A 25,541-nucleotide genomic window follows, 5' to 3' on the forward strand; every position below is an offset into this window, starting at 1 on the left:
AGGTTCCTGAAAGGCAGCTCTGGACACTAAAAGTCCCCGTAGAACAGATACCCCCACGTGCAGTGGCAATGTAGACTTCCCCACATCACTGTTCTTCAGCCTTTGTCTAGGGATATTGCTTTTAGGGAGAGACAGTACTGTTGTCTCCATGCCCATTCAACTCTTGGCCTCTCTGTTTAATGCCTAACTATGCTGCCTTTGCGGTGTGTTTTCTGATACTGTCACCTCTTCTTTGGGTATCGGACTGAGAACACAAAACTCATTTCACATAAAGCAACACACCAGTATGACAACTTTCCTTACTCTTGTGCAGCACTCTCATCCACATGTGAAGTCATAACCTAGGTGTTACATCTGTAAACACACTGAATGAGACAGTCTATATCATGCCAACTATTGGAACCCAGAATTAGCATGTTAGAGCAGGTTTCTGTTTTTGTAGGTAATGGAAGTGCTACAATGGGGAGGGAGAACGCAGCAGATGAGAGGGAACAGCATAATGGCACCTGTTAGCACTGCTGTAGTTTTAGAATAAATCAGGGTCTAAAAAGTGATGATAATCCCATTTAGAAGATGTTCGTGGATCAAATTCAACCCTGGCCTAAACTTCTAAAGAAGTCAATGGGCGTTTGGTCTGCTTTTTAATCAAGACTAAAGACTGCTGAGGTATCATCCACAGAAACATTCAAAAAGAGATCAAAGGATGTTTTGTTTGGATACAGGATAGTGCATAAAGGCCAATCACATGCCTTTTGGCATTAAATTCTAATCCCACACAAACATAGTAATAAGATGGAGGTATGGTTAAAAGTACTTATCAGTAAAGTAAGGTAAAAAACATGAAAGATATTGTAATTATTGCAAAGAGAGTGTTATAAACCCCTTAAAAGAAATATGAATATTAGGGTTAGGAAGTTCAGGTGCCTTTAACCGTACAACTATGATTAATGCATGTGTTGTTATGGTGTCAGATTACACTGATTTTTAAAGACACCTTACAGCTTTTTCTCCCCCACCCCTTTGGTGTTAACACAGGGAAAATTTAAGTTCATTTGGGCACCTTAACTGTGCATTTCCATACTTTTACATCTAGACTTTCCTAGTCCAACTATAGGGAAACAGTGGAGGATCTCAGATCCACTGTGTGGTAACTTGGCAAATGTTGACTTTTAAAAATGGCAACTTCTGTATAGCAAAGATAAAGAAAAAAAAATGAGCTGGAAAAGCCTTCTCATATATACTAATACTTAATTTGCTTTCCTTTTGCTCTACAGCATGATAACAATATCATTCACCGGGACCTGAAGGCAGAAAATGTATTCTATACCAGTAACACCTGTGTGAAGGTGGGAGACTTTGGATTCAGCACAATAAGTAAAAGAGAGGAAACTTTAAACACTTTCTGTGGGTCTCCTCCTTATGCTGCCCCTGAGCTCTTCCGAGATGAAAACTATGTTGGTGTTTACGTGGACATATGGGCACTAGGCATCCTTTTATATTTTATGACAACTGGTACAATGCCATTTCGAGCGGAGACAGTAGCCAAACTGAAGAAGTGCATTCTTGATGGGACATATAGCCTGCCCCCATACCTTTCAGACACTTGCCAGAAACTGATCAGAGGAGTTCTTCAGCCAGTCCCAACTGCACGATACTCTATTGAATGTATTATGAAGAACGAATGGATGCAAGGGATACAGTATCCAAAAGCCTTGGACCCATTTAAACTGGATCCAAAGTATTTAGCAGAGACTAGTACCCTCAAAGAGGAGGAAATTGAAGTGAAAAATACCTTGGAAGATTTGGGAATCACAGAAGAACACATTCAAAATAACCGTGGAAGAGATTCTCGAAGCTCAATAACTGGTATCTACCGAATTGTTTTGCACAGAGTGCAGAAGAAAAGAGCCCTGGAGACTGTTCCTATAGTCACACAACCAGAACCCAAAGAGCAGGACTTAAAGAAAGGTCACAGTTCGCACCGTGGTATCAGACATACATCCAAGTTGTGTTCAATTTTATGAATTGTATATAGCAGACTTTACATTCAGTAACTTTAACAAGGGGTTTTATTCATTTCACAGTAAACTTTGATGTTACATTTTTGTAATTTTTAAATAAACCAAAACTGCCTTAAATCTCAAAATGTATTAGTTCATCCAGAGGACTGGTGTGCTCAAACAGACTTGCTTGTGTTTGCACTTTGGCCCACAGACCTCACATGTAAAATGGAAGATATATTAATTGATTAACAAATACAAGTTGTTGAATGGATGTTTTTTAATAATTGAGTAGAATTACTCAATATAGTTGGGCTGATCTTTTAAGACAGCTATTTATAATATGTGGCCACTTGCAGAAATATTACTTTATTAGCCTGATGTTAAGTCACAACAGTACAGGAATCTAAATGACTGCCAATTCGCAATGGACAAAATCTGGTTATTTAAAGAAACTGATTCCTGAACAGCTGTGAATATTTATTTACAAGGAATCTATAACTATTTACTTAAGCTAAGACTAACAGGCATATGTGAGGTATTAAATGTTAGCGCTTCATTTTTAGCTATTCCACCTTGACAGATAAAGAGGCTCTAACCTTTTTTCCCTTTCTCATCATTAGTCCAGGATCAGCTTTTGAAAAATCCAGAAAATTGCTTCTGGTTTGTCTAGGTATTTCTTGCTGTAATGTATCACAAGTTATCCTATATTTAAAGTCAAACCCTAACATGCTGCTCCACTAACTCAAATCAAACATTTTGCACCTTTATTTTAGTACCACTGTGAGAAATGCTGCTACTCCTGGGTATTGACAGCTATGCTGCCATCTACTGGCCTTAGGATGGTTTGATCCTTGTGTGAATTAATAATTAAGGCTACGATTTTGTCATGGACATTTTTAGTAAAAAAGTCATGGACAGGTCATGGGCAATGAACAAAAATTCACAGAAGCCGTGACCTGTCCTAGACTTTTACTAAAAACATCCCTGACAAAATGGGGAGGCAGGAGGGTCCACCATTCTGCCCCGCTGCATGTAGTGGCAGGGAGCTGTGGCCCCTCACCCCTGCCCAGCGGCTAGGAGCTTGGGGACGGTCAGGGGGCGGCTGGGAGCTGAGGGGGGTCCTTCGCTGCGGCTGGGCGAGAGCGTCCCCCCGCTGGCAGCAGTGGCTGGGCTGCTGCAGGGCCCCAATGTCACGGAGGTTGGAGAAAGTCATGGAATCTGTGACTTCTGCTACCTCTGTGACATACTTATTAATAAGACCATGAATAGGGAGACGAGGTATCAAGAATGCAGAACTACAGCATACCCAGTCCTGCTCCAAATGAAGGCCATGGGCTATTGCTAACAGGACCAGACTCCAAGTTTATCTGGCTTTAGCTTCACTTATAGATTCAACATTAAATGTCCTTGAATAGGGCATTAAGGAAACATACCACAATGCAGTGCTTCAGCAGTAAAGATTAGCACCGAAAGCTGAAACAGTTTGTTTTTGTTTTACTTTTAATGGTCACTGGTATCAAAAAATCTACCACCAAATACCACAAACCATACACAAGAGCGGGACAGGGTTGGTTGGTTGTTTGCTTTGGGGTTTTTTTAATATTCTAGTCTCTTGTAATAGTGGTCTCCTTGCTTTATTCACATTGCTATGTCCCTTTTTAAGAGAGTTGCCCTATGCAATCCTTGTGTGTAAGGTAGGAGACAAAGATACCCCTACTTCCGCTTAAGTCGGAAGTTCTGGGCTCTGCTCCCCCCTACTATCAACTTAAATACAAACTGTAAGACTGTTTCCCCAATAGTTATACCACTATGAGCTGGCACAGTTAAAATGGCTACTTTGACAGCTAGAGGTAAGCCCCTGTTAGGCCAAGTAAAAATGGAAGTTGCACAGCTTCCGTTTGTATTACTAACAGACAACCAGAACTTAAGTTCAAATGCAGCTTTTCCATCTTTACACTGGCCTGGTAGAGTTTTAAATAGCTCTTTTTATACATTAAAAATGAAGTGGGGTGGTTCAATATTCCTTCATTTGCTTTTATGGAGTAAAGAGGAGCTTGGATTTAAAAAAAGTAACGGGAAACTGACTGCATCGTAGTCATAGATGGGTGCAGAGCAAGAGGGCAGTCAAGAAAAATTAAGCTATCAAGTCTTTCAAAATATTGAAGAAAAGGGGATGGGAATAGAATTGTTGCAGACTACAGCTGCATTAGAAATGGTTTGGGTTTAAAGAACAGGCTGTACATAATATTGAAATATACAGTCCTAAAACATGATTCTAAATATTTGTAGGTTAGAGTGTCAGCTAGACAGTCTGATTAATTTTCCTCTTAATATTCCACTATATAACACAAGAACACCTGCATAGCCTGGGTTCCCTGATCAGTAACCTGTATACTCTCCAGTGTTTGCTGGGTCATTAGATTTGTCCTAATCCATTTAAGAGATGTAGTCCACATCAGTTCAGCACTACACCAACACCGGTTTCAAATATCTCTAAAACTTTATTTACAAAAGCATCTGCTTCAGTGTTAGTGAGGATGGCAAGTTAATTTTTTTGTGCCAGTAGTTCTTGGCCTGTCCGTTGCCAGCAATGGACTTTATTCTGTGATAAATTTGTCTTCTGGCAACAAATTAAGTTGCTCTTATGAAACTAAAAACCCAAACACTTGCAAAGTATCTTCATGCCTCATTTCTCCATCACTTTCTGTAAAAGCACTTAGACCATTCGTCCACATCAGTTCATATTAAATGAAATTTTAGAAAGTTGACTGTACATGTCCAACAAAAAAAAAGTTACCAAATCCTAGTGAGTGACATATGGTGTATTATACAAACACTACGTTACACAAAAATCTGCATTTTGCAACATGTCATTTCTGCAAGTTTATATTAGACAATTAAGTTTTGAAGTGGACAGTAAAATAAAATTAAACAAGAGACTCAGTCCTGTACATTAGAACAATTTAAATATATTTTACAAGTTAGCAAGGCTCTTCATATCTCAGAATGGTCTCCCCACTAGTTTTGGGCATTTAATCCTTGCCTGATGAACAGATTTCAGACTGGAAGGATGGAAAAAGGTTTTTGTGTTTTCCTGCAACAGTCTTGTTATAGAAGTACAAGGGGAGTGTGAAACGAAGCCAATCATGAGTTCAGAGTTAAAAATTGTCATGAAGAAAAATACAGTAAAAGCAAGAGCTAGGAGTCAAGGACAAACTATTATATCTTTTCCCTTTGTGGGTTGTCAGTTTGATAAGCTCCCCATAGTATTTGGAAACTGAAGACTAGAAGTCTGCTCTCTGATCACTCTGACAAAAAAAATTAAAAAAAAAAAAGAGTATTAAACCTAAAGGCCTTTTAAAAGGTGCCAGATTGAAAGAATTATGGAACTAAACCCTTTATTTGACAGATATAGCTTTCTTCCCACTGCCCTGCCAAGAACTGCTCAGTGGAAGGACTATCCAACTTCATTCAGTCCTTGGCCTCTGCTAATGTTGCCAAAACAGTATAGTGGTGGGCTTTAAGGATGTGGATAAAAGTGATGCGATATGGACACTGGGAGTTAGACTGAGACCAAACCTATCTAGTGGTCACAGATTTTTGATCACTTAATACCTATTCCTAACTTATTTTTTTAAGCAGGGAAAGAAATGGGTATATTGTATTTAGAAAACTGACTACTTACTGTCAAGGCACTAGGGACCCCAACATTAAAAATCAAAGTGACTTCAGAAATTGAGAGAGAGAAAATGGCTTTTGGTCAGTTTGAGGAGAAGAGGGAACCTGTTCCTCCCTCCTCTGCACCTCCCCCCACCCCCTTTAAAAAAAATTTTACAGCCTATTTTAGAAGGTTTCACTAAAAATTTTGGGAAGTCAAGCAAAATTCCTGTTTTTCTGTGTCCAGTTACCAAGATCTTATAATTGGTACACCCATTCCTGAACCCTTTTTTAAAACAACACGAACATCCAGAGTTATGAAAGCCCACAGAACCTTTGCCTTTTTCTTTTCCAATACATTCATGCTTTAGTGTTATGATACCACATTAAACAAAGCCTCTCAAAGAGTTTAAACAGTTTTCCATGCTCCAATTAGAGTATTTCTGTACAGTGAACCTTAGATAATATTTAATCCCTTTTCCTTTCCCACCACACACCCATTTTGATTAATTTCGCACCTCACAGAGGTATATTAATGCTCTCCATTGGCAACAGAGACAGCAACAGCTTCAGATTCTTTTGTTGCAGGGATTCTTGGCACTTTCTTAGCAGGGCTTGGGATAAGCTGAGGAGGAAAAAAAAAAGTTTTAGGAAACACAAGTTTCCAGTTCCAGTTTTACTCTTAGATTGTATTGCTTCTTCCTAGACTCCCAACATTATCTCCCAGACAAAATTCATGCTACACTAGTTAGAAAGTTTGGTTTTAGGTATTCATGTCTGATTGGATGTTTCTGCAGTCTTGGTTTATATACAAACTGACTCCGTCTCTCTTGCACCAAAACATACATTCTGCATTTTTTTTAAATGTATATCTTTAATTTTTTGGCTCTTATTTTACCTTTTTTTAAACAAATTAGATGGAAAGAACTTGTCATCCCCGGGTCCTCCTTTTACAGGGGGTTTGCATAGCACCACCATATAGAAATAATAGATGTAAATAGCAAAACTAACAAAAATATAAAATGTTCACCTCATGAACTATGCTTGAATGGACAACATCAGCTCCTGCTTCTAAAGGCCCATCACCCAGCACTGGACGTCGAGCATAAGTTCTTCTGTGTTTTTCATCCACTCGCATTAGGTACCACGTTCCCTCAAAGAGATCATTCACTGAACACTGCGGAATGTAGTTGGCTATGAGGAAACCAGTAAAATACTGTTACCTGATTGTTAATGTTTATTGTAACATTCTCTGCCCCTTTCCAAATTGCAACAATAGCAGAAGAGCAAGTGTACTAATACCAAAGTCTAGCCTTCACTTCAGCTCAAATTGTGCCATGAATACTTAACTACTGCAGTGCTTGATTGAAATTATGTAAAAACTAGAAAGATGTGAAAGCCCCGGACTTCGACCCCTACCTGAATTCATGGATTTGATAACAATATCAGGAATTTACTTTGTTAAGCATATTGTAATTTACTTTATATGAAAATGCCTTTACCCAAGTGATGCGTTTCCTGTCTAATCTTCATGTTTTCAGCAAAGACATCCGGTGCAATACACTTTCTTGAGTCAAGTCTTGTTTTCAGATCAGATAGGCTAGCAGTTATTTTATCCAGAGAAGAACCTGGAACACACAAGACCTCCACTAAGTCAATGTTATCATCATACGTAAATGTCAATGCACTAATATTTCAAGAGGACTTTTGTACAAACTGGAAGACTATAGTTGTATTTTAATATGTAATTTCCATGATCTCTGGGACTCAAGATTACATTATTATAGCTTTAGTCATAAGTGACAAAAAGTTACAAAGCTATCCTTTTGGGAGTTAGAACATGGTGAGACAGCATCTTGAATTTTAGTCTTTTTCCAAGGGTACAGAAATACTTCCATCACTATTAGCCAGTCTGTTGCATGTCTGCTTATACTAATGTTTTACTGTAGCCAACTTTTCAGGTGAGCTGTTCAAATGAGAAATGTTATAGTTAAATTAACTTACCTGGTGTGGCATCCTGTGTAACTCTAATGGAGTAGAGTGTAGCAGCAAAACCAGAGCCATAGGAGAACACACCAATTCTTTGTCCTGCTAGCTGCTGTGGGGAGTATCTGTACATCAAGCAACAGTTAAGAAGAATTAAGAGAACTATGCTTAAGTGCCAATTTTAAATAACCAAGTGTGATATTTAGCTTCCAGGAAGAAGCCTGCTAAGACCAAAGTTGATTGGATCAGTGCAGCTCACATCTCAACTACAAGCCCCAGTTCCTATACATAAAACAAGTAACACAAAGAGTGCTCCTCACTTCTTGTTTTTTCACTTCTCATGGTGAGGCATCTACACATTGCATCGCCTGTATTAGACTGTATGCGTCTCAGGAAAGGGGTCTTCTCACTTTCCAGTGGGGAAGTGCCACATACATCTACAGCACTATATGATGACCTAGAAAACAAGATTTAGGATTCTGCAGTGCAGCTACCCTCAAACTAATTTAAATGGAATGGGGTTAAATAATGTCCAGAACATTACAATCCTCAGGGTATTTGCTTTTTCCATGCCTAAAGCGTATCACCACCTCTAAGAAAACTGGAGAGCCCAGGTTGAGAGAAAGTTGATGCTAAAGAGTGGACTTGCTAGAGTTCCCTTTGGTGCTGTCACAGTCTCAGTGGCTGCACCACAGCTGATGTAGCTGGAACTGTCTGCAAAGAAACAAATGAAATTGCTCTTTGGGTATGCTTGTTTTGGTGGGGAAGAGAAGGTGTCTTGATTTCTCTCCTCTTAACTTGTTTGGAGGGTGGGAGAGGGGTGTGCTAGTAAATGAGAAATTTAGTCAGTGACTAATTAGTTTGGATAGTAGGGAAGCAGCTATTTCTGGATGCAACTCATGAAAGATGGGCGGATGAAGTATGTGAGACAAGAGTAAATACAAATTAGTTACTGGCGTAGGCTGGTTTCACATTACTAAGTATGCATGCAGAATCATTTGAGCTGCAACCAGCCTCTAGTAATCATCTAATCAACCCTGCCATAACCTATGGCAGGTTAAGAAAGGCTTCTGATCCCTAATCCAGCAACCATGTGTGTGTGTTAAGACTGCAACCAGGTGGGGTGGTTGTTTTTTTGTTTTGTTTTTTACAAAGATCTAAAATGTTGTTTTGCTAATACTTGATAGATACTTGATGCACCTATGTTTATTCACCATCAATTGTTAGTATGCGGTCTTGCACAAGACAGCTATCAGGAAAACCCCTTCCCTGGAATGCGTACAGTCTGCTTTCCCACTTCCTTTGCATGACTAATGTATTTAGAGCACTTTGCTAAACTTATGTTTGGGTTTTAAAAAAACAAAACAAAAAAGAGATTGCTACCTGAACTTAATCCAAGGGAAAAGATTTTTTGAGGCTAGTTTGTTTTGGTTACAGTAAGCCTGTTGGGAAAAAGTTACGTTTCTAGAGCTTTTCTAGAGTTAACAGGTCAAGTCACAACTTCTTATTTTTCTGGCTTTATACTTACTGTGCTAGAAGAGAAGCAAGGCAGCCATAGACTGAAGGGGTGTACATGTTTCCATTTTGATTGGATACAAGTAAAGAAGCTTTGGTTTTCTGATTAAAGAGTTCCGCACTAGCTTTCATAAAGGCCTTCTCCACATCTCTGTCAAAGTAGGTATCCTCCAGTTTTACATCCCTATTTAAAAAATAATGAGGTTTAGAAACTGCTGCTACTCACTAAAACAGCTGAAAGGGAGAAGCATATAGGATGCATAGCACATTTTAGATTCCCTTCTTCCTTAGACTAATTAAGTGATAGTAGCAGTTCTCACCTAAAAGCTTCCAAGCCACTATAGATACCATTTTCTGTTTTAGAGTTCTGGTCACTAAGAAAGTCATTCAACAACAGTCGAGCCACAGATTTCTGTACAAGTTTACAGTATGGAGAATGGAAGATCATGAAGCCAAAGTCATTCAAGGTAAACTCTCTGTCACTTCCTTCTGGAAAAGGCAAAAAAAGGCACAGGAAGTTGTAACAATACATATACAATTGCTCAAATTAGCCACTTTTTTTAAAAAAGCAAGCTATAGTATGGCAGCATCCAGGAGATTACTGTAAAATCTAGCCTTGTGCTTCTAGTAACTTGCCAGCAATCGGTTATTTGCATTTCAAAATACAAGGTAATTTCTGGCAATCAAAGAATCTCTTCAGATAACAATTGGCAAGTTGTGCCTGTATCATAAATTGACGTATGACTGGGGTTCTACATAAAAAAAGCAGAACAGTATTTTGGCACATTGGTTAGATTTAGTAGTGGCAGGAGGTAGTTATTTATCTCCAAAACAGTGTTGCTCAATAAATATGAAACAAAATGCTTATATTTATTCTGTATAATTGTTGAACAATTTAATATAAATCTCAGTGTCACAGGATTAAGGGACCATTAAAAAAGCACATACACACTCACATCCCACTAGGCAAGGTACACGGGAGGTAGAAGCTAGCCAAAGTCCTGGTGACAATGTTGCTTCCCTGAGGTTTATTTAATATTTCCTTAGGCTGGATATGCGGTTGTACAGATACTGAATTCTCATTATGTGCTCTGGCAAATTGAATTTTAGATTGCCACCAATGCATGTAAACATTTTTCAGTAATACATACCTTTTTGCCACTGAGCACGGATTTTGTTGCGGTAGACAAAATAGCAGCGATCTAATGCACTGAGGTAGCACTGAATAGATAGTTTACCATCAACTATAGGATATTCAGATACCATATCTGGCTTATAAAAGTCATAGGCATGTTGCATATGGGTCCCACGCAGTCCTATTTAAAAAAAAAAAAAAATTGCTTAAGAAAATCACTTTATAAGTCAACCTGAATAAGTCACCCCAGGTTAGTGGCATACAGGTAAGATTTGGTGCTGGCCAGACAGCTTAGTTCTCTCACATCCATGGTGGTTTGACATACAGCTCCAGATCTCCCACTACCCAGGTGAGAGTGGAAGTGCTGGCAAAACACCAGGATAGATTCACAAAAGGATTTAGGTGCCTTAGTTCCAGTATCAGGCCCCAGTGTGATTCACAAAACTTTCACCTCAGCTGCTGCCAAACCCTCTAGATGTCTAAACTCACTTAGGGCCTGAATTTGTGTAGTAAAAGTTCCCTAGGTGCCTATGTTTCTGTTTGAGCATGTGAACTGCAGCCCACTCTAGACATCTTGACACCTAAGCCCCGGTGCGATTAATGAACTGGGGGAAAAATAGGCATTTCTCCACTTAACTCCCCTGTGGGGCCCAACTCAGCAGGTGTCCTCAGATCTCGCCTACCACATCAGGCCCCTATAAGCAGGCATACACCAAACAGGCATTGAGGATAGGGGATGACCTCCCTCATGACTTTTAGCCGAGTTAAGGTACTCACCTGGGTTGTCCCACCTCCACCAGAAGGGGAGAAAAGGGATTTGAATGTGGATCTGGTCCCTCTCAGGTGAGCTCCCTAACCACCGGGCTATTCTGATGTACAACTCCCTCAGTCTCTCCTACTGAAGGTATTCCACGGAGGATAAATAATTAGAATAATTGCTGTAGAGGGACTGGATGCTGGGTCTATCACCAGGCTACAGAGTCATTCTTATACTTAGCTGTTCTCTCTGGCCCAATGACTCTTATTTATCCAAACAGGAGAGACTGAGGGAGGCCCACATCAGAATATCCCAAAATGTAGGAGGTTAGGGCACTCACCTGAGAGGTGAAAGATCCCTGTTCAAATCTCTTCTCCCACGCAGGTGGAGGGAACTTCAACTGGGGGAAAGTCTCCACACTCCAGGTGTGTACCTAGACCGCTAGGCTAAGAATCATAGGACTAGAAGAGACCTCGAAAGGTCATCTAATCCAGTCCCTTGCAATCAGGGTAGGACTAAGTATTATCTAGAGACCACCCCTGACAGGTGTTTGTCTAACCTCCTCTTAAAAATCTCCAGTAATGGAGATTCCACAACCTCCCTAGGCAATTTATTCTAGTGCTTAACCACCCTGACAGTCAGGAAGTTTTTCCTAACGTCAAACCTAAACCTCCCTTGCTGCAATTTAAGCCCATTGCTTCTTGTCCTATCTTCAGAAGTTAAGAAAAACAATTCTTCTCCCTCCTCCTTGTAACAACCTTTTATGTACTTGAAACCTGTTATGTCCCTTCTGTCTTCTCTTTTCCAGACTAAAGAAACCCAGTTTTTTCTAATCTTTCCTCACAGGTCATGTTTTCTAGACCTTTAATCATTTTTGTTGCTCTTCTCAGGCCAATTTGTTCACGTTTCCTGAAATGTGGTGCCCAAAACTGGACATAATACTCCAGTTGAGGCCTAATCAACACAGAGTAGAGCAGAAAAATTACTTTTCATGTCTTGCTTACCACACTTCTGCTACTACATCCCAGAATGAGGTTTCCTTTTTTTACAAGTGTTACACTGTTGACTCATATTTAGTTTGTGGTCCATTAGGACTCCCAGATCGCTTTCCGCAGCACTCCTTCCTAGGCAATCATTTCCCATTTTGTATGTGTGCAACTGAATGTTCCTTCGTAAGTAGAATACTTTGCATTTGTCCTTATTGAATTTCATCCTGTTTACTTCAGACCATTTCTCCAGTTTGTCCAAAGGTGCCTAACCCAGGCTTTGTTAATCCCAGTAATTTTCTAGGCTCCTAGAAGTTGGGTGCGCAGATGCTCAGCGTCACTATGCTTACATTCCTTCGTGAATCTACCCTATCCTGCCTGTAACAAGTCAATTTTCATCATTTGACAGCGCCCCCTCCCCTTGAGAAAACTGCACTAACAGGCACTAGACTAGACAATGCAGCCCTTGTATTTCCACTGGTGAAAATCTGAAGGAAGGCAGGCAGTAACTCCTACTCTACCCGCAGGTGAATCCCGCCAGAAGCAGCAACAGGTCAGTCTAGACCAACAAGATAGAAGTTAATCTGGCTCCCTGAAGGCCTGGAATGATAGTAACTACAGTACAGGACATCCTGGAGATGAGGGTGTTCTGCAGGCCCCATATATGGTATTCGTTTTAAAATCTTTCCACGAGACTCACCTCTCTCAAAAATTAAAGGAGCATTTGGACCAATTAACATAGCAACAGCACCAGCTCCACCGGTTGGCCTGGCATTTCCAGTGGCATACACAGCTATGTCTCCAGCAACAACAAGCGCATAACGACCTGGAAAAGATAAGTAATAACTATGGAAAGAAGTCCCTGGGAAACTTTATTTTTAGCTTGCAAATGTTTAGTTTTTCAGTTTACAGGAAGAGATGGTTACAGGATTGTGCGAGCTGACAATCTAATCAGCTGACACTTCTCCAAATTTATTTCCGCCTTTTATTTTCATTCCTTGGAGCATTCCAGATTTCCAAGAAAAGATCAGCGATAAGTAGGTGTCTCAGAATCACTTTGTAAAGCATTCTAATTTCACATTTCCACAAGGTGTAACCTAGACGTGTAAGCCATCTTGAAAGAACACATTTTCTGTCTAGTACAGGGGCAGGCAAACTTTTTGACCTGAAGGCCACATCGGGTTTTGGAAATTGTATGGAGGGCCGGTTAGGGGAGGCTGCGCCCCTGCCCCCTATCCACCCCCTTTGCTTCTCACCCCCTCCCAGGACCCCTTCCCCATCCACCCCACCCCCCATTCCCTGCCCCCTGACCGCCCCATCCTTCCTGACTGCCCCCCTGACCCCTTCCCCATCCACCCCCACCCGTTTCCCGCCCTCTGACTACCCCAACCCCCCTCCCAAATCCCCCCCGCTCCCGACCACCCTGCCCCCTTACTGTGCAGCGCATAGCACCGGTGGCTGGCAGTGCTACAGCCAAGCTGCCCAGAGTGTTGCCTGGCTACGCAGAGCATTGCACTGGTGTAGTGTAGTAAATTGCTCTCCGTAACTGCTACCAGTAGCACATTCCTATGTGAGCAGTTTAATACACTACACTCGCAGCATGGCCAGGAGCTCAGGGTCCAGGCAAGAGGGTCCCACGGGCTGTAGTTTGCCCACCTCAGGTTTCCTGGGAAATATGCCAGACCAACCTCAAGTCCAGTGTCTGTTTTACTTAGCATTTTTTAACTACAGAAAAAGAAATCTTATAAAGTATGTTTAAAAAGCTTAGTATCCAAGCACAAAGTTATGTGCTTGGTATTTAAGGTGGTTACTAGGAAGACTACTGGACAAAGATGTAAGATGTAGCTTTCAAACAGACACCAAACTTACCATCCCAAGAACTGGACTCAACCCAGTTAACAGCATTAAAGATAGCAGCAGTGCCTCCATAGCATGCATTTGTTGTGTCAATCCCTTCTACATCTGTATTACCAGAATCCTCAAAGAGCTGCATCAGGACAGTCTTTACAGATTTTGACTTGTCAATGATTGTCTCTGTTCCAACTTCTAATCTCCCAATGCAATCATAGGAGAGACTGTTCCTCTCCATAAGCTTCTGTACCACAGTCAAGCAGAGTGAGTTGATATCCTCTCTATCTGAGCAGAATCCCATCTTCGATTGACCCAAGCCAATGGTGTACTTCCCAGCATCCACACCATCAAATGTTTCCAATTCTGTCTGGTCAACATACTGAGAAGGAAAATAGATCTCCAAGGCAACAATTCCCACATCTTTTGGCCAACAGGCTTCAGCATTCACAGGAAGAGACCCAGGCATTGTTGTAGAGCTTGGAGGAGGAGAAACAAAAAAAAAACAAACAACACACACCAAAGCTTATTTGGAAACATTCACTTTAATAAGTAATTGTGCAGTAGACTTCTAATTTCCTACAAACTCCTTGAAAAACTATTTCCCACATATTCTATCCAATGCTATTTGCTATCGTATGTCCTACCTGGTCATACCAATATGGAGTACTCATCTTCATTAGAGGTGCACTTCACAAACATGCTTAACTCCCCAATAGATATTATCTTTTTTTTTTTTTTAAAGTGTAACTAATTTTAAATTTAAGGGGGAAAAAAAAAATCAATGTTTCTATTTATGTACTGCTATTTATTTATTTTCTTCCCATTTTATTAGTGGATGCTTTGTACTTATTTCTTTGATTTTGTAATTGTCAGTAGAATTTCTGGTTTAACACCACTAAGAATTTTCGTAATTATTAAAAATTCAAATTTCGTCCCTGAGGATGCAAACACTTATGTGTATTAATAAGCCCACTGAAGTCAACTGGATGATTCATGCAAGGATGAGTCTACCAACAGAAGGTGGGTACCAAGTAGAGGTCTGCCAGATAACATTCACTTCTGAGTCATGGAAGCAGAAATTGGCTTTTCCTTTCCAGATTTATCTAATATTCAGGAAGGGAATCTAGCATCTGCCTTCCAGATTTGAACACCCTCAAAATTCAGGAGCGCTCAAGTTCAATTCAATGCTACTTCATTTCTCCCAAATCAAATACACTTATCCACTGTAATTTGTTGTACAAAAATTAGGATAAAATTGAGCAACAAATGCTGGCATCTTCCCAGTGCTAACGAGGGCTGGAATTGCTATTTTAAACAGCCATTATAATTTTTTTTAGTTTTGTTTAAAAAGACGACAGTAATATTGCATTGGCAAATTCCCCACAGAAACAAAGAGTGGAATAAAAGAACAAAGACACCTCAACTTTTCCTCATTTATGTAGGACAGTTTTATAATATGGATCCAGATATCCTCCAATCACACAAGCTGAAAATGGTTCCGCTTTACTGCGGTTTTGTAACCATGCAGGAACTAGTCCGGTCCGTGTTCTGTGCACAACCAAAATTCCTGCTGAATTCAGAAGTACTTTGCTTTTGTGACCATACTACCTGATCTTTTCAGCCCTTGTAAGCTAAGTAGGTTTACATTTAGTAATTGGGTGGGAATCCTCTCAGAAAAAGTTAGGTGTAGGAGGCGTTACTTATTCACTAGGTAATGTGAGACCTAAGATAAATCTGTGAGGAGTTTCCCCTGATCACTATGAAAGTTCTACTCACTGTGAACAATGGTAAACCCACATGGGTGTACAGCTCAATGAGAAAAACTAGGGGCTGAGGAAACTGTGTATGGCAACGCAGATAGTCATGCAGAGGTATCTGACCAAAATGAAAAATGTCTCTGAGATTCAGAACCGGGTATACTATGGCACCAATGGCACTGCCATACCAGGCCCACACTCGGAGCCCACAATGACGACATGGGGGCACACAAATATGTTTGACATCGGAGCCCACAGAAGGTTAGTCCAGCTCTGCCCATAGGGCAACTACTACATGTAGAAATTTTTGAAGTCAAATCTAGGTTAAGTAAACATGATACAGAATGTAATGATGCCGGCAGTCTACTCAGGAGCAGAAATCCTTTCAGTTAATCACCTCCTGAAGAATGAAAATCAGGGGATCTTTGCAGTACTGATGCCACCTTTATTGTTGAAAGTGTTTCCCTGTTAAATTAATAAAACAAAATAGTGCGCTGCAGTGACAATAGGTGCCAACGTTTAATTTGCCTCCTCTATAAAAGCCCCACTATTAATAAATAATTCATACCTAGTTCTTTTATAGCACTTTTTATCACTAGCTCTCAGAGCGTTTTACAAGAGGACTTAGTGTCATTATCCCTATTTTACAGAAAGGAGTACTTGGGGCACCTTAGAGACTAACAAATTTATCTGAGCATAAGCTTTCGTGAGCTACAGCTCACTTCATCAGATGCATTCAGTGGAAAATACATATACATAGAAAAACATGAAACAATGGGTGTTACCATACACACTGTAACAAGAGTGATCACTTCTGTAGCGATAATCAAGGTGGGCCATTTCCAGCAGTTCCTCAGATGTTCTTGTCAACTGCTGGAAATGGCCCACCTTGATCATCACTATAGAGGTCGCCCCTCTCCTGCTCTCCTGCTGGTAATAGCTCACCTTAAGTGATCACTTTCTCCTTACAGTGTGTATGGTAACACCCATTGTTTCATGTTCTCTGTGTATATAAGTCTCCCCGCTGTATTTTCCACTGAATGCATCCGATGAAGTGAGCTGTAGCACACGAAAGCTTATGCTCAAATAAATTGGTTAGTCTCTAAGGTGCCACAAGTACTCCTTTTCTTTTTGTGAATACAGACTAACACGGCTGCTACTCTGAAACCTACTTTACAGAGAACCTAAGGCAGAGTAGTGAACTTTCTTGCCCAAGGTCATCCAGCCCAGAGTTGCTGAGTCCAAGCACAGCGCTCTGCCCACGAGGCAACATGGCACTCAGACAGTCTCGTATCCACCCTTGGGGTCCTTCTGACTCAGGGTTACTTGGATGTCCCAAAACGGAGGCAACTCTCCCTCCCGCACTGCCATCTGCAAAGGGCAGAAAAGAACAACAGCTGCACAGCACCCGGCCGCCCCACCGCCTCCCGCTTCGCGCCCACAGCGTCAGGCCGCGCTCCTGCCCCGCAGCCATGCGGCAAAGCCTGCCAAGCCCAGCCGGGGCAACAAGCCACAGCGCTGCAGCGATCAGCCCGGCGCCCGGCTCCGCGCGGCACGGCCCATGCCCGCAGCCCTCCCGGCGAGCGCGCGGCCCAGAGCCGCCGGAGGGGGCCCGCGGTCTGAGACGCCCCCCAGCAGGGCCCGGGGGCTCCTGCGCACCGGGAGCAGCCCCCGCCTGGGATAGGAAGCGGCTCCTCAGCCACCCCCGGGGGCTCCCGTCGCCGATCGCCCCCCTCCGCAGCGGCCCCCGCTCGCTTACACGTTACGGAATCCCATAGCCGGCCCCCAGAACGCACCGGGCGGGCAGACCCGAGTGCGCAGGCGCGCACGCTACCGTCCCTGTGCGTGTCACCCAAATGCGCGCGCGCGCGCGCACGCTGTTGCCGCAACCCACGCGGCCGCCCCGAGCTGGCAACTCCCGCCTCCTGGTGCTGTGACGTAGCGCCGGTTTTTGCTGCAGAGTAGACGCCGTCCTGCCCGGCCCGCGCGCGGAGAGCACAGCCCCGGCTCTTTCTTGTGGGTGAGGGGCTGTGAGTGCCGGAGCCGGGCGCGCGCCCTGCTGCAGAGCTGCGCTGGGAGCGGGCACGGGCAGGGCCGTGTGGGCGAGAAGACAGACAAGCCCCAGCCCTGCCCGGCAGCCTTCCCTTCGTTCGGGGTCCTGGGACTAGAGGGAGACAATAGCAGCCGCCGCAGGGGTGGGTGCGGCGCACCAGACGTGGATTGAGTAGCTGTTACCCAACCACAGCTGGTATTTCTGCTGCAGCCTGTGGGTCATCACACCTGAATCCTGTTGTGAGGTGGGAGGGGATCCCCAGCTAGCTGAGGCTGAAGCTTTCCCAACAGTAGGAGCCAAAGTGGAGGAAGCCTTTTTATTGTCATGGAAATAGAGGCTACGGATGCAGCCTGCAGTTTCCAATAAAAAGAGTCATCCACAGGAATGACAGACAATAGCACCTGTGGTATGCCCACATGTTGAGTACTGTGTGCAGATGCAGTTACCCCATCTCAAAAGAGATATATTGGAATTGGAAAAGGTTCACAAAAGGACAATGAAAATTATTAGGGGTATGGAACAGCTTCTACCTGAGGTGAGATTAATAAAACTGGGACTTTTCAAACTTGGAAAAGACATGACTAAGGGGGATAGGATAGAGGTCTACAGAATCATGGCTGGTGTGGAGAAAGTAAATAAAAGCTAGGAATCACCAAATGAAATTAATAGGCAGCAGGTTTAAAACAAATAAACTGTTTCTTCACACAACGCACCGTCAACCTGTGGAACTCCTTGCCAGAGGCTGTTATGAAGGCCAAGACTACAACAGTGTTCAAAAAAGAACTAGATAAGTTAATGGAGGATAGGTCCATCAATGGCTATTAGCCAGGACAGGCAGGGATGGTGTCCCTAGCCTCTGTTTGCCAGAAGGTAGGAATGGGTGACAGGGGATGGCTCACTTTATTATCTGTTCTGTTCATACCCTCTGAAGCATTTGGCATTGGCCCTAGTATAGCCGTTCTTATGTATGTCCAGGATGTAGTGCTATGCTGTGAAGTGCAGGCTGCACCTGGATCCTACAGAAACATGGGGTGTAGATGAGCCACCGCTGCGTGTAGTAGGGGCAAGGATCAGCACGTTTTCCTCCTCCCCGGATTTCATTCCAAAAAGGAAATAGTAGCCTGACCTGAACAGGCTAGGATGTGACAAGGTGATTAGGCACTGTAAAAGTTAGAGGTAGGCTATGTCTATGTTTCTCAAGCTTTTTGATACCAGGGACTGGCTTGCTGCTTTCCTAAACTGTGTCAGGGAGATTTCTGGGACCGGCTTTGATCTATAGACCAGGTGTTGAGAAACACTGGGCTAGGTCCTTGACCACCTAAATAAAAAGGTGTGGTTGCTTCTGTGAGGCACTGACACTCCATTAGACAGAGAGGGCAAATAGGAATAAACAGGGAGGGGAAAGGCTGAGGTACAACACAGGTTACAACAAGATTTTTGTTTAGCTGAGGTGAATTTATCACACAGTACAGGTAGGTGTTACTACATAAAGGGAAGGCACAGACTTGTCTTTATGAGAAAGTTGCATGGATAGAATCCAATTTGTTAATTTAAACCTGTAGTGTCCCATTTAGGCTTAGGGTGACTTAAGCTGTTTCATGTTAACCTAGCTGTTGAAGTATCTTCACTTACATTTGGCTCCTGCCCAGGTAAGTGCCTCTCTACACTGCTTTAGAAACTCCACCTCTCCGAGCAGCACAGAATCACAGTCAAGATAATTAGGTCTAGACAATGTCAGTGTAGACACTGCATTGCTTAAGTCAACTGTTACTGGCCTGCAGAAGCCATCCTACAATGCCCTTACTGACAATACAATTGATACAAGCACTCCTGGTGAGGGCATGCACTGTGGATACAAAGAGCTACCTGTGCACACACAGAAGTAATTTAATACCTGTGGTGGCTGTATGCCGACATAAATTAGGTTGACACAATTTTGTCGTGTAGATATTGCCTTTGGCCATGATCCTGCAACCATTTATACAGGCTCTTATTTTGACTACTTAATTTGAATAGTCCCCTTTAAGTCAATAGTTCTACTGGAAATATGTGTTTGCAGAACTGGAGTTTTAGTTTAGAGTAAGAGTGCTTTGTGGTCTTGTTATACATAGACTGGGAGCAGGTTGAGTTAAATGACAAAACACAACACAAAGACTACTCAAACCAAAACAGGAGCGACCACAGAGGGTTTTAGAGAAAAAAAGGAAACAGAGTACTTGTGGCACCTTAGAGACTAACAAATTTATTAGAGCATAAGCTTTCGTGAGCTACAGCTCACTTCATTGGATGTATCGATGAAGTGAGCTGTAGCTCACGAAAGCTTATGCTCTAATAAATTTGTTAGTCTCTAAGGTGCCACAAGTACTCTGTTTCCTTTTATGGATACAGACTAACACAGCTGCTACTCTGAAACTGGATTTAGAGAAGTTACACTAGTTCAATTTACCCATTTAGTTGCTACCTAAAAGACAGATATAAATACTCAGATGCATTTATTACTTTGTAAACATGAAGCCAGAGGTTTGTTACTTAAGAACTGGTTGGTTTTATGATTAGAAGCAACTGCATAAGGATACCTGGAAAAGAAAGTGCATCAGGGCAAAGTTACTTTAAAGTGATACTAAGTACCAACTGTTTAATCGTGTTGTTTTCCACCTGCTAAGTTTGCTTGGCATGCATTTTGGGAGCACAAAAATAATTTAATAGTTATAACTTTTATGTAAGTTGCTAATCAGTCTAAATTACTCAAGTTTTATTCAATGGGTTTAAAATTAGTTTGTCAGTAATTCAGATATTGTTCCTTTAGCTTATCCTTGAAGTGCTTGCTAGTACTGCAGTAAACTCAGGTTTATATTTCTGAGTCCCAGCGAAGTGAAATGGGACACTGGCTTCATCTCAGTGAAAGATTTAAGTCACAATAGTGTCCCCTAGTCTGAAATATTAATTGGCATGTTTATGCTATAAGAATGCAAAGCAGATGTGGGTTGCATAAACTAATAAAAATCACTGTTTTTGTAGTATATCTAATCTGACAAACCCCACATTGAAATTAATAATTAATTAGGCTGTCTATCAGAACAGATTCTGAATGGATAGAGCTGACAAGCAAACTGGTTCTAGCCCATCCTCTAGTCAACTGAGGATGGCTAAACATTGGTTTGATTGAAACCTGCCACATAACAAAATGCCGTTTCCTCAGGTGTAACACTAGGTAGGAACAAGACTCCCTGAATAGGAAATGTCAGTGGTAAAATAAATTTCAGTTGCAAAACTGTTCGAATCAGAAGCAATGCAGTGACTATTAACAGTATTGCTGTCCTGCCATCTGAAGTGAGTCTATGCATTAAGTTATATGGTCATGGATAAAGAGCATTTAAAGACAAAACACTATACACAAGATGGAGCTCAAATAACTCCCATTGTTCTAGTTTAAGTTATCAAGATAGAAAAACAATCTTCAGCTAAAATGCTGTTTCATGTCAAAGACGAATATTTTGATACCAGAGTTGTTGCTATAACAATACCAAGAAAGCCTGCACATCTCAGATGATTGAAAGGTCATTAATCCAGCTTTCACTTCTGTTCAAATCCAACGTACATTGATAGTGATCAAAAAGTCTTTGCCATCTGACAGATCTGCAGTGGAAGAAACTGGCAAAACAGTCCATTTCCGGTTGCTGTTGCACAGATCTCCACATCACAACTGGTACCCTTATTGATAATATCAGCAAAGATCATAGGGCAGATTAACTATGGTGGTTGGCAAGTGGCCTGTGTTTTTCTCTGGATGGACACAACTGAAAAAAAAACAAATCATTTATAGGATAGATGGAGACCAGTGGAAATCTGTACCAGTGAAAAGTCATATCTAGTGTAACCTGCGCTTGTAGCATAGCATCCTGGCCCATGACCCAGACAGTCAACACTTGAAAGAGACCGAAGTATGAGTTATGGAAACTGAGCTACCCTCTAACTCAGGGGTGAGCAAACTTTTTGGCCCAAGGGCCACATCTGGGTATGGAAATTGTATGGCAGGCCATGAATGTTCACGAAATTGGGAGTTGGAGTGCAGGAGAGGGCTCTAGCTGTGGGTGCAGGCTCTGGGGTGGGGCCAGAAATGAGGAGTTCAGGGTGTGGGAGGGGGCTCCAGGCTGGGGCAGGGAGTTTGGGGGAGGGGGAGCTGGGGGTGCGAGCTCTGGGGTGGGGCTGGGGTGAGGGTTTTGGGGTGCCAGAGGGCACTCCAGACTGGGACTGAGCGGTTTGGAGGGCAGGAGGGGGGGGATCAGGCCAGGGGGTTGGGGCGCAGGGCATCAGGGGTGAAGGCTATGGGTGGCGCTTACCTCAAGCAGCTCCCAGAAGCAGCACCATGCCCCTCCTCTGGCTCCTATGCAGAGGCACAGCCAGGTGGCTCTGAGCACTGCCCTGTCCACAGGCACCACTCCTGCAGCTCCCATTGGCCATGGTTCCTGGCCAATAGGAACTGCAGGGGTGGCGCTTGGGGTGGGGCAGTGTGCAGAGCCCCCTGGCTGCCCCTACGCGAAGGAGCCAGAGTGGGGACATGCCACTTCTCTGGGAGCTGCATGGAGTGAGGCAAGCTCCCGACCCTGCTCCCCTGCTGGAGCGCCAGAGTGGGGCAAGCCCCAGACCCTGCTCCCTGGCGGGAGCTCGAGGACCAGATTAAAACATCTGGAGGGCCAGATGTGGCCCCCAAGCCATAGTTTGCCCACCCCTGCTCTAACTCCTACTACAAGCATTCCCTTCAGGAATGGAATGAGACCCATTAACAGGAAAGTATGGGGTGGGTAAATTATAGTGCTGCTTGTAATGTTCCTATTCTATGGTAGGAAGGCTTCATCCTTCATGAGTGAATGTTCAGCATCTTTCAGACCAGCTTTATTCACAAGGACAGCAATATTAAATTAAGTTTTGTATTAATAGGCCAGAAAGACAAGATGACATAACTCACACCAAAACTGATGCATGTAATAACCCTTAGAACAATTCTAAAAACAGGCAGCCAAACGAGTTCTGAGAAAGATTAATGCCATCAGTATCAAAAGGAATTTGTGGCATTGATGATAATTAGTTAGGTTCCCTCACACGACTAGAAGGCCTTTTTTAAAGAATCCCTTGGAGGCATAATGTGGCAAACCACAACAGTCCTTGCCTTGGTTGCAAAATGCTACTAGCTCAGTTTTTCCATAATGGGAGAGACATCACATGGTTGCATGCACTGTTTTGTTTTTTAAATTAGAGTGAGCTCCTCTAGTTTGCTTGAGATCATTCTCTAGACTTTTCAGATTATTTTTTTTAAATTTCTTTCTTTCACAGGACAGAGTCTGCTGAAAGCTACAAAACAGAATAAGAATTCATATCTTTGGTTCTTGCAGGCAACACAATTTGTCATTCACTTTTTTCCTTTTATTCCTGAAAAGTTTCATAAATAAAACACTCAAAAACTATTATTTTCATTTCTGAAGAAATACTGTTACGATGAATTTGATAATCAGTTAATATGCCCTTTAACTTAATGTAGTTCCTTTCTCCACCTATTTCAAAATACATTTACTTCATGTACATTGAATACAGCATGTACTACTAGCCACTGAACAGACCACCAATTGGTATTTCTGCCAAACATATGAAAAAGGTTATCTGCAGATATTCAAAGATTTTCAGAAGGCTGCTGCTAGACCATGAAGTGTTCATGAGATGCAGCACTCTTCTGGTTACAGTTCAGGTTTTAGGCAGCAGTATACATTCATAAAAAGAAATGCAGTGCATGTACTATTTCACATGTCTTTTCAAGCTCAGAAAATAATTAGAAAATAAGAATTTCTCAGAGAAATATTCTCTCTTCCCATAGCAGGTTTTACATTGCTAATGTAGCAAATACAGGATTTCAGTTATTAAAAAGCCCCTTGCATAGTAACACACAGGCTCAATTCTGTGATTGGGTTTGATCCTGCAAAGAGCTGGTCACTTGCCAGAGTGAGAAGAGAAGAAAGGGAGAGAGAGACTTAGTAGCAAGCCTACTACTGTATATGATCAATGGTAAAGAGGGCTGAAGTAAGGAGATGGAAAAAAATTGGTTTTGGGACCTGCAGTTCTGACCACAGTGAAGTGGAGCAATAACAAATGTATTTAATGCACACACAAAGCTAATACGATAGGAAGAGAGTCAGTGAAATTATCCACTAAGTCATGCCTTGCACTTATTCCGGCTTTTAGTTACCTGGTCAGTTCAGTTCCTGAATCACTGAAACTCTAGAAATGTAGCTGGCTTATGTAGAAGAGACATTTAGGGGGAAAAATAGTTAAGCTACATGTTTTAATGCAACTGATTTTCAGTAGGACAGTGCCTCCCAGTCCTTTGATTTATTTCTTTTTCTTTTTCAAGTCATATAAAATCCCTTCAACTTTCTGCCTCCAAAAGCCCCATACACGTGCAGGCAAAATTCCCAGTGACATCCTATGAAGTGAGCTGTAGCTCACCAAAGCTTATGCTCAAATAAACTGGTTAGTCTCTAAGGTGCCACAAGTCCTCCTTTTCTTTTTGCGAATACAGACTGACAGGGCTGCTACTCTGAAACCATTCACACCCAGGTGAATCAAAGATAGTCTATGGGAATCTATAGAGTTTTATCCGCGGAACAGCATTCTGTGGAGGTTCTGGCCGCACAGACACCATGCAGTAAAAGAGGGTCCTGTACCTTAAAGTGGCATCCATTGCGAATACTAGGGCAGTGACTGCTGTCCTAGGCGGCCGTACAAGCCTAGCACATTTTGTAGAGCACTATAATACACAAAAACCACCACCATAGCCTGGTTGGCATATAGCCCTTATTTTCATAGTATCTTTCTATAGCTGCCTTGTTCCGCTAGTGAGGCATAGTCTAAATCCACGAAGGATACCTGTTACTGACAAGTCCAAGGACGTGTGAACCTATCAGGGTACCTGGGCAGGGCAGGCACCGCGGGGTGGGGGTGAGCCATTCTGGGCTACCGGCTCCTTGGCACGCCAGACACGGAGAGCCACCCTTTAATCCAGGCACGGACCCCGCAGCCAAGCGCAGGGCAGCGCCCCCCGGTGCGATGCAGCTGGGCGCCCCTGGCCAGCCTTGCCCAATCCGGGCAGGCGAGGAGAGGCCACGGGGCGCTGATGGGTGGCCCCCAGGTGCCTGCACCCAGCCCACCACCGCAGCTCCGGGGCCGCTCGCTCCCCTCAGCCCCTGCCCAGCCCGCCGGGGGGCTGCTCTCACTGCAACGCCGGGAAGCCGCCAGCCCCGCCGCACGGAGCGGGACGGGGGCGCGGATGTTGCAGCTCCCCAGCAAGCCCCTGCGCGGGTCCCAGCCCCGAGCGGAGCCGGGCATCTCAGTCCCGCCCCCCGCGAGCGGCTGGGGTGGCGGAGGATGCGCCTCTGCCCAGCTCTCACCTGCGCGATGCGACGGTCCCGGCTACCCGCTTAATCCTCTCTCTCCCTCAGCCACTGGATGGGGCACGGGAGCAGGAGCGGGCCTTTAAACCAGCTCCGCCGCCCAAGCGGTCGCTTGAAACGTGAGCGGCAGCTCGTCCGCCCAATCAGAGTCCCCCGTCGCAGGGTACCCTTTTTGTCACCACTCCCAACCAGTCAGCGGACTTGGAGGCGGGTGGCGCTGGCGCATGGTGTGAGAACGTGACGCGACCTGGGCAGATTGCTGTTCGCCAATGGGAGCGCGGCTCAGGGAGAGGCCGCCCAATGGGAACTCGGCGCAGAGCCCAGCTGACCAATGGGAGGTGTGCTGCCGACTCCGGGTGAGGGTAGTGTGGCTGCGCTGGTCCCTGGCGCACAGAGGAGGAT

General features: G+C 43.3%; 2 protein-coding genes across 6 annotated transcripts in view; one reads left to right on the forward strand and one right to left on the reverse strand.

The window, feature by feature from the left end:
• The window catches only part of NIM1K (NIM1 serine/threonine protein kinase), an 87,136-nt gene extending 81,825 nt beyond the window's left edge, over positions 1-5,311 (forward strand). For all 3 annotated transcript variants that reach the window (XM_084628593.1, XM_084628591.1, XM_084628592.1), the window contains one exon: positions 1,275-5,311. In XM_084628593.1, the coding sequence (XP_084484719.1) occupies positions 1,275-2,024 (750 nt within the window). In that variant the 3' untranslated portion in view covers positions 2,025-5,311. The remainder of the gene's footprint in view (positions 1-1,274) is intronic.
• Positions 5,312-5,995: 684 nt separating this feature from the next.
• HMGCS1 (3-hydroxy-3-methylglutaryl-CoA synthase 1) lies at positions 5,996-25,265 on the reverse strand. Of its 3 annotated transcripts, XM_084628588.1 has the most exons (11): positions 17,407-17,485; positions 16,820-17,018; positions 13,909-14,366; positions 12,740-12,865; positions 10,313-10,477; positions 9,482-9,650; positions 9,175-9,345; positions 7,665-7,771; positions 7,163-7,288; positions 6,691-6,854; positions 5,996-6,285 (listed from the first exon to the last, which is right to left on the reverse strand). In XM_084628588.1, the coding sequence occupies exons 2-11, from the start codon at positions 16,918-16,920 to the stop codon at positions 6,193-6,195; spliced, it is 1,680 nt and encodes a 559-aa protein (XP_084484714.1). In that variant the 5' UTR covers positions 16,921-17,018; positions 17,407-17,485; the 3' UTR covers positions 5,996-6,192. The 3 variants fall into 3 exon arrangements, with proteins under 3 accessions (XP_084484714.1, XP_084484716.1, XP_084484715.1); XM_084628590.1 differs by lacking the exons at positions 16,820-17,018; positions 17,407-17,485 and adding an exon at positions 25,137-25,265; XM_084628589.1 differs by lacking the exon at positions 16,820-17,018 and having other exon boundaries at positions 17,407-17,505.
• Between the last annotated feature and the right edge of the window lie 276 nt (positions 25,266-25,541).

This window comes from Lepidochelys olivacea, assembly GCF_965140295.1.
Source record: "Lepidochelys olivacea isolate rLepOli2 genome assembly, chromosome: 5".
NCBI classification, from domain to species: domain Eukaryota; kingdom Metazoa; phylum Chordata; order Testudines; family Cheloniidae; genus Lepidochelys; species Lepidochelys olivacea.

Coding starts and splice junctions, on each gene's coding strand:
- HMGCS1 (XM_084628588.1), bottom strand. CDS start 16,920: ATGTTGCCTCGTGGGCAGAGCGCTGTGCTTGGACTCAGCAACTCTGGG. Junction 9,651..10,312: donor CCGTGCTCAGTGGCAAAAAG/GTATGTATTACT, acceptor TGCCTTTTCCAG/AAGGAAGTGACAGAGAGTTT. Junction 7,289..7,664: donor TACACAGGATGCCACACCAG/GTAAGTTAATTT, acceptor TGTGTGTTCCAG/GTTCTTCTCTGGATAAAATA.